This window comes from Pteropus alecto, unplaced genomic scaffold (assembly GCF_000325575.1).
Source record: "Pteropus alecto unplaced genomic scaffold, ASM32557v1 scaffold90, whole genome shotgun sequence".
NCBI lineage: Eukaryota > Metazoa > Chordata > Mammalia > Chiroptera > Pteropodidae > Pteropus > Pteropus alecto.
The window spans coordinates 543734-551978 of NW_006429894.1; the positions used below are offsets into that span (position 1 = coordinate 543734).

The window sequence follows — 8245 nt, forward strand, 5'->3', positions numbered from 1 at the left end:
GGCGTACGTTGTCCAGAGGGCCCAGGCGGGGGAAGCTGTGGACCCCGTCCCCCACCGTGTGAGCTGCCTTCCACACTGGGACCCCCTCGGCCGCCTCTTACAGATCATCAACCTCTTCGTGGCTGTGATCATGGACAACTTTGACTACCTCACGCGAGACTGGTCCATCCTGGGCCCTCACCACCTGGACGAGTTCAAGGCCATCTGGGCAGAGTACGACCCGGAGGCCAAGTGAGTCCGGTGCGCGGGCTCCGTGCAGGGCCCTGCCGCCACTGCCCACCCGTCCACCCTGGACCCCGTCCTCGTGTCCGATGGGAAGTCACTCTCCAGTCCAATAGGAACAGTCAGGCTTCCTCTCCCTCAGAGCCCAAGCTCCCAGCTCAGAGGACTGGAGTTTCCAGGCTTGGAGGGGTTCCCACGGCTCCCACCCCCCCGAGTGACACCCCTTGACTTTGCTGAGAAGTGATTGTCCAGCTTCTGCGTGGACACTGGCAGGAGCTCAGCGCCTCAGCAGACGCTCCAGGCCCGGGCTGCGCAGAGTGTGGACCCCGCCAACAGCCTGGAGTTTGATAAAGACGGAGCGGGCGTGAGGCAGCCCCCCTGTCTCCTGGCTCTCCCCTGGGCCCGCCCCCTGAGCAGGAGGCCGCTCCGGGTGGGGCTGCCGAGGCCACCAGCCTGCTGTGCTCCCGCAGGGGCCGGATCAAACACCTGGACGTGGTGACTCTGCTGAGAAGGATCCAGCCACCTCTGGGCTTTGGGAAGTTCTGCCCCCATCGGGTGGCGTGTAAGGTAACGTGAGCTGCCCAGGGAGGGTGGGCCTGGGAGAGGACAGGCCCAGGGGCCTGAGGGGATGCTGCCGGGGGCCTGGCTAGGTGAGCCATGAGAGCAGCCCTGAGGACCTGTGGTCTCGATGATGTCCCCGAACTCGGCCGTCCAGCCCCTGCTGGAGGGGGTCCTGGTCAGCCCATGGCTCTCGCACTGGGCGAGGATGCCCGGTGGGCGGGGGGCCGGCTCAGCGAGCCCACCTCTCCCCGCGCAGCGCCTCGTGGGCATGAACATGCCTCTGAACAGCGACGGCACCGTCACCTTCAACGCCACTCTGTTCGCCCTGGTCCGCACGGCCCTCAGGATCAAGACGGAAGGTGAGCCCCGCGCCCCGCCCCGCACCTCTCGGGAGGCGGCTTCCGCAGCAGGTTCTGCCCGGTTCTCTGAGCTAAGGCTTGGAACCAGGGGCCACAGGAGAAGCAGAGGGGGGACCGCAGACCACGGCTACAGAAGCCTCGTGCCCCTCGGGGCTCCTGCACAGAGCGGAGCTCACAAGGACCGGCTCACACAGCTGTGTCTGTGGCCCAGAAGCTCGGCGCTGGTGGGGGACTGGGGGCACCCCAAGGTTCGTCTCTGGGTGGGAGCTAGTGCCAGGCAGGCTGATGGAGTCCTCACGAGTCCCACTGAACCTGCAGGTCCCCACCTGCCTGGAAGACAAGCCTGGCGGGAGCAGGGTGGGGTCTCAGTCCTGTCCCCGAGCCCACACTTGGCAGGGCTGTGTCAGAGCCGCCCCACGGGGTCAGGACCACTGCAGGCGGCCAAGAGCCGCAGAGCAGGAGAGAGAGGCCCAGGGTCCAGGACGAGCCCAGATGGAGCACAAGAAGGCCGCCTGGGGTCCTCGGGGCAGCCCCAGCGTGTGGGGGTCTGACAGCTGTGGGGGGAAGAGGGGAGCATAGGAGATGACAGCCTTCAAAAGCCGGCCCCTCGGGCCCCGGGAGCCACGGCCTATGAGCGTGAGCGCAGGACCCAGCAGTCTGGCTGCCAGGGATCAAGGACGACCTCCCCTCACTGCCAGCATCCAGCACGGCAGCTGCCCCAAAAGCAAGCGATGTTTCTTGAGTGAGGGGTTCAGAGGTGGCTTTGTCAAGCACAGGTGCCTTGGCCTGCATGAGTGCAGGGCCGCCCCGGCCTGTCCCTTGTCCCCAGGTAACTTCGAGCAGGCCAACGAGGAGCTGAGGGCCATCATCAAGAAGATCTGGAAGAGAACCAGCATGAAGCTCCTGGACCAGGTCATCCCACCAATAGGAGGTGGGTGCTGCTTCGGGAGACCGGGGTCCAGAGGCGGCCGAGGAAGGGGACAGGGGACTTCGCCAGGGCACCCGCTGGGAGTCTGAGAAGGGCCCGGGCCCTCCGTCAACACCCCGGAGAGACGCCGTGGTGTCACCAGGGCAGACACGGCCTCAGGGTGGAAACTGCCCACTGGCCAGGCCAGCGAGAGGAGGGCGGCCTGAGCCACCCAGCCCCGGCTCCGCCCGGCCCCTGCTCTGAACCCAGTGTCAGCTGCCGCCGGCCTTCAGGACACGCCTTGTGGGCCCCTCCGCAGATGACGAGGTGACCGTGGGGAAGTTCTACGCCACGTTTCTGATCCAGGAGCACTTCCGGAAGTTCATGAAGCGCCAGGAGGAATATTATGGGTATCGGCCCAAGAAGGACACCGTACAGATCCAGGTACGCCCAGCCGCGCTCCGAGGGACCGTGCCTCCGAGCCAGGCCTCAGGACTGAGCGCCCTCTCCATGCCCTCGAGGGCCAGTGACGGAGGCACGGTGGGAGAGAGGGAGCGGTGAGCCGTGAGGACAGGGGACGACAGTTCTGGGTGGTCCACGATGGAAGCCGGGTCAACCGAAGCAGGACCCCCCCACCGCTGGGCGACAGGACCCGGGGACGTGGGAGCAGCAGTCTCCAGAGCAGGCAGAGCTCCAGGGGCGCTTCAAACGAGCCGCCGGTGTGCTGAGGCTTTTAGAGCTTTGTCTTACCTGATTTTCATTTCTGGTTTGTCTGGTGTGATTATAATGCACACGAGTTATAAATTCGAATATATGCATGCACGTGGGCTGTGTGTGCAAAATTTTATTTCGATCGCAATTTTTACTTTGAAACGACTCACGGTTTTAAAAGTTGCGTGTGTAACGCAAAGCCCTCCCCGTCTTTTTCTGGAACCATTTGAGGGTGATTCCCGGCACGATGCCCCATCAGCCCGGGACGCTGCAAGGTGTATTTCCTGCAAATGAGGGCGTTCTCCTACGTGCCACAGAGCCACCACCAAAACCAGGATGCCAACATTGACACTTCCTACCCCACACAAGCTTCACGGGTTGTCCCAATAATGTCCTTTCTAGTAAAAAAAAAAAAAAAAAAATCCAATCCAGAATCACACGTTGCATGTAGTTGTCACATCTACAGTCTCATCCACCAGAAACGGTTCCTCGGTCTTTCGTTGACGTGACCTTGACGCTTTCGAAGACTGCAGGCCAGATGGGGTTTCCGTGATGTTTTCTGGCAATAGCTTTAGGATCCGCACCTCGGAATGCCACAGTTCTCATTGCAAACCATCGGGTGACACAAGTCTTGATTTGTCCTGTTGCTGGTGATGTGAACTTTATCGGCTCAAAAAAAAATGTATTAATGGCACATGCAATCAAAAGAGATCTTTTGTCTAGAAGACTGTTGTGAGTAAAAAGTATGACATCATCCACGAGGTCACGAGAAGACTCCTCGGGACCACGTGGGCTTAGACTGTCCCAGAGGCCAGAGCAGGGCCTGGTGCCTGCACGACGTCCTGGCACGTTGAATGAGCAGGAGGGGTGGGGGCCGGAGCCGGAGCCCGAGCCCCACTGCAAACACTGGGAATGAGCGAGGCCACGGGAGGCGGGTGGCCTCCCCTTTTGACCAGAGGGGTCACTGAGTCTCTTCTGTCCCAGGCTGGACTAAGGACGATCGAGGAGGAGGCGGCCCCCGTGATCCGCCGGACAATCTCAGGAGACCTGACTGCTGAGGAGGAGCTGGAGAGGGCCATGGTGGAGGCCGCGATGGAGGAGGGGATCTTCCGGGTACGTAGGGCGTGGCCGCTCCCCCCGCCCCCGCCGTGTTCTGTCCAGCACGGGGGCAGCAGCGTCCCCCAGACAGGCAAGCCAGGAACCCCACCACACAGGAGGGGGACATGACCACTGAACACACCCACCACCCACAGCCCCGGGGACTCAGACTCAACGACCCGGCCTCCTCAAGGCGTCGAACGTAACACACCTTTTCCACCTTCCTCCTCGGAGTCCTACCCTTCCGTCCCCCCAAACCCCGCTTCACCCCGTCTCTCCAGCCCCCCGTTTTCAAGTGCCCCTCCTGCTTCGGTCGCACGGGTCCTCAGCCGCTCGCTGTGCCCTGTGCTGCTCACGCCGCGGAGCTGGCACGGCCCAGGGCCCACCTGGTTAAACCTTCCTGGGCTGTTCATGGGGAAATGTGGCCCAAACACGGGATCTGAGGTGTCCAGTACCACCTGGCAAGTTCGCGTCAGAGGCGGGACCACGCCCTGCCAGCCCACGCCCTGCTCTCTGCCCACTGGGATGTCTGTGTCTCCTAGAGTTCCGTGGGTCTGTCCCGTCCACCCCAGCGATGAGGACTCTCGAGGGGGTGGTCGCTTCTCTGGCCCCACGGCCCGGTCCGGTCCACTCTGGCCTTACGGAGTTCGTCTCCCGGAGCCGTTGCTTGTTCCCAGCACCGTGGGCCCAGGGCACAGTCACTGCCCACCCCTGTGCTCAGCCTGTCCTCTCCCCTTGTCCCCAGAGGACAGGAGGCCTGTTTGGCCCCATGGACAACTTCCTGGAAAGGACCAACTCCCTGTCCCCCGCCATGGCCAGCCAGAGGCCCCTCCAGTTTGCAGAGATAGAGATGGAAGAGCTGGAATCGCCTGTGTTCTTGGAGGACTTCCCTCCAGATGCCAGAGCCAACCCCCTCGCGCGGGCCAACGCCAACAACGCCAACAACGCCAACAACGCCAACAACGCCAACAACGCCAACGCCAACAACGCCAACGCCGACGCCAACCCCGCCGGCGGCAGCAGCAGCCACGGCAGTCGCCGGCTGTTTTCCAGGTAGCAGCGGCCACCGCCCGTCCCGGGTGGGGGCTCTGGGGCAGGAATGGGAAGGGGTGGTTCGTGGGTTCCAGGCTTTTCTGGAGGGGGTACCCTGAAACATGCAAAGAGTCCTTTTCTTGCATTGGTGCCTTTTGGGGTCCGTCTGGCACCTCAGTGCCGGGGGCGGGTCTGGACTGCAGAGGCTCCTGCGGCCGGCAGGGGGCGCCAGCGCGGGGGCGGGGCGATACCTCGCCCATCGCCTGCCGCAGGTCTGGGCGCCCAGACCTACTGAACGTTTGGGGTGGAAGGAGAGGGACCGTCAGCCGCAGCACAGACTGCAGGACACCGTGGATGTGGGGACCGGGGAGGTCCCCTGTGCCGGGTGGCTCCTCCCTCACCAACCCCAAACCTGTGACCACATCAGTGTCGTGGAAGTAGCAGGGCGGGGGAAGGGGTGCCTCCTAGCAACCGTCACAGCACCAAGCGCCAGGCAGAGCTTCTGTTCTAGACGGGGGCCAGGGCTGAGGTCTCTCTGGCTGGAAAGGCTGAGTCCCATGCCCTTGGGAGTGGGCAGCGCAGGGCAGAAACCCGGTGAGCGGCCACTTCCCATGGCGGAGCCGCCCGCACCCACTTCCAGACAGACAGCCTGGAACCCAGCCGCACCCGAAGGACGCTGTGTCCGGGTGACCAGGGTGCTGGGGAAAGACAGAATCGTCAGACCTGGGCCCTGTCCTGAACGGGTTGGCGTCCCGTTGGGGGACGTGTCTGTCATGTGGTATGATTAGGACCACGTCATCACAGAGAGCCGGGACGCGTGGGGCTGGCCACCAGCTGGAAAGGCCTGCCCTGAGCTCAGCACCGTCTCGGCAGCCGTCAGCATGGCCGTGCCTGGGCCTCAGCGCAGGCTCCGGAGTGGGACGCGGCCATGACCAATCCTTAGAGCTCCCAGCGGAGCCGCTGTGGGCCGGTGCTGAGCACCAGTGTCCCCAGGGCCGAGAGGCTGGCGCGAGGCTGCGAAGTGTGCACGGGGCGGGGCGGGGGGGCGTGCAGGGACAGCACCCCCGTCAAGAGCAACCTCCAGCAGAGGGGCGGAGGCGGGGCGCGTGCGTGTTCCTCCCGGAGGCTGGGTGGCTGGGGAGGGCGGCAGGGTGCCATCCCTGAGTCACGGCCGCCACAGAGGACGATCCAGACCCGGAGCGGGAAGGACGTGTGGGCCACAGGGGTAGGACAGCAGGACCCCTGGCGGTCTGCTGTGGGTCACCACCTCGCCCCCGTTTCAGTGTCCGCCACGTGAGGGAGTCCCCTGGAGAGACGGAGGTGCCCGCTGCCAGAGGAGGAGCCCAGGGTCAGTGTCCGCAGCGCACGGAGCAACTGAGGCTCCTCCCGGAGGCCTGGGGACCGGCCCTTCCCTGACAGCTGCGAGCCGGGCTGGGAGGGCGGACGCGGGAGCCTGTCGCGGTGGGGCCCAGCTGGGCCCGGAGTGGGGGAGCTGGCAGGTCCAGCCCCTCATCCAGGCGGAGGAGCAGGGTGCCCTCCAGGTGACGGAGTGAGTGGGAGGGACGTGTGTGCAGGGTGAAAGGGGAAACTCACACACACACTGACACGCACACATTCACACACACTCACACATACATTCACACACACACACATACAGCTTGGCCAGAGCTGACAGTTCTGGCCTGGTCCCCGCTCCCAAATCCACAAGGACAGAGGCCAGGGCGAGTAGGGGGTGTCCAGGAGCCAGAGCAGCACGACCTACTGGGACCGGCTGGGCGTCAGCACGTGTCCAGCCCCCAGGGTGCCTTCCCCAGCCCGAGGGTCTCAGGGTGTGGCTGGCTGACCCAGCTCACACCCTGCTTCCCCGCGTGGCCCACAGCACCCCGCAGCGAGTCCCGTGTGGAAAAGCAGAGCGCATGGCCGACGCCGACAGCGATGCCCAGGGCCCAGGCAGCTCCTGGCCCCCACCAGGTACCAGGCCGGGCCCGGGGGAGCTGAGCGCGAGGGCGGCAGTGACTTCCTGCCAATAGCAGGGGGACCAGACCCCGGGACGCCTCTTCCCGTGGGTGTTGGCTGAGGCTCCTCGGAAGAGTGGGCTTCCCCGGGTCCCAGCGCCTCCAGTATCCCGGGGGGGTCTCTGCTTTTGTGCACTTGCAACAGCACTCCAGGGCGGAGCCCCCCAGGCCCGAGGCCAGGAGGCCCCCCACGCCGGGGTCTCTGCCGGAGGATGCCCCCCGCAGCAGCTGGCCCCACGAGCGCCCTTCCAGGTGCCCAGCTCCAGCCACGGCCCTGCTGATCCAGGAGGTGAGGCGGGGGCTGGGCCAGGGCCGTGGGCTGCATTCACAGTGGCCCCGGATGACCGGGTGTGCAGAGGGCAGGGCCAGTGTGGACAGGCCCTGAGGCAGCACCCAGAAGCCCCCACCCCTGTCGCCGCTGCAGGCCCTGGTTCGAGGGGGCCTGGAAGCCCTGGCGGCTGATGCTGGCTTCGTCACGGCCACAGGCCAGGCCCTGGCAGATGCCTGCCGGATGGAGCCAGAGGACGTGGAGGTGGCCGCAGCAGAGCTGCTGAGGGGACGAGAATCCCCCGTGGGCACGGCCAGCGCCCGGGGCGGCCCGAGCCTCAGGTCCTCCCTGGGCAGCCTGGACCAGTGTCAGGGCTCCCAGGAGACCCTAATCCCACCCGGGCTGTGAAGCCTGCAGAGCCTCGGCCTGGGCTGGGAGCCAGCACAACCGGTGCTGGGGACGGGGTGGCCGGAGCGCAGGCCAGCCCACTGTGGCAGCCGCGCCCTCCAGCAGCTAAGTGGATCGTCGGAACCACCGCACCGGTCAGGAGGAAGCCGACCGGCAGGCCGACCCCTCACCGGCCCTGACCAGACAGAGGCGCTAACGCCCCTCGGACCGGCCTGGTCAGTCCGGCGTCCAGCGTCACGGCCACCGGCCACTCCCACCAGCAGAGCATTAAAGCCCCCAGGCCTGCACCACGGGCACCTGGCCTCCGCTTGTCTCCTGTTTGGGACTTGCGCCCCCACTCACGCTCCCCCCGCCCCGCTCCTGCCCCTGGGCTGGGGGCCTGGCGCGGGGGAGGACAGGGGTCCGTCCGGCCTGTCATTCTGCAGGGTGGGAGGCCGCTGTGGGGAGCGTGGGTTCTCCTGAGGTCCCTTCTCTGAGGTCTCCGCAGCCAGCGCCCCAGCCGAGCCTGTCAGCGGGCTCCCGCCCCCCTGAGCCAGCCACTCTGTTTACGATGCGCTTGCACACACGGCGCCGCTTCCTCCCCGCAGCCTCGGAGGTGGGGGCGGCTCCCGTTCTGGATGGGGCGCGGTGACAGCAGACAGCAGCTGTGCTGGCCTGTGGTCAT

General features: G+C 65.5%; 1 protein-coding gene across 1 annotated transcript in view; it reads left to right on the forward strand.

The window, feature by feature from the left end:
• The window catches only part of CACNA1S (calcium voltage-gated channel subunit alpha1 S), a 41606-nt gene extending 34025 nt beyond the window's left edge, over positions 1-7581 (forward strand). Inside the window, exons 33-43 of the mRNA XM_015587339.1 lie at positions 104-231; positions 693-789; positions 1040-1142; positions 1972-2073; positions 2369-2493; positions 3745-3873; positions 4604-4911; positions 6174-6238; positions 6310-6431; positions 7051-7194; positions 7330-7581. Of these exons, the coding sequence (XP_015442825.1) occupies positions 104-231; positions 693-789; positions 1040-1142; positions 1972-2073; positions 2369-2493; positions 3745-3873; positions 4604-4911; positions 6174-6238; positions 6310-6431; positions 7051-7194; positions 7330-7581 (1575 nt within the window). The remainder of the gene's footprint in view (positions 1-103; positions 232-692; positions 790-1039; positions 1143-1971; positions 2074-2368; positions 2494-3744; positions 3874-4603; positions 4912-6173; positions 6239-6309; positions 6432-7050; positions 7195-7329) is intronic.
• The last annotated feature ends 664 nt before the right edge of the window (positions 7582-8245 follow it).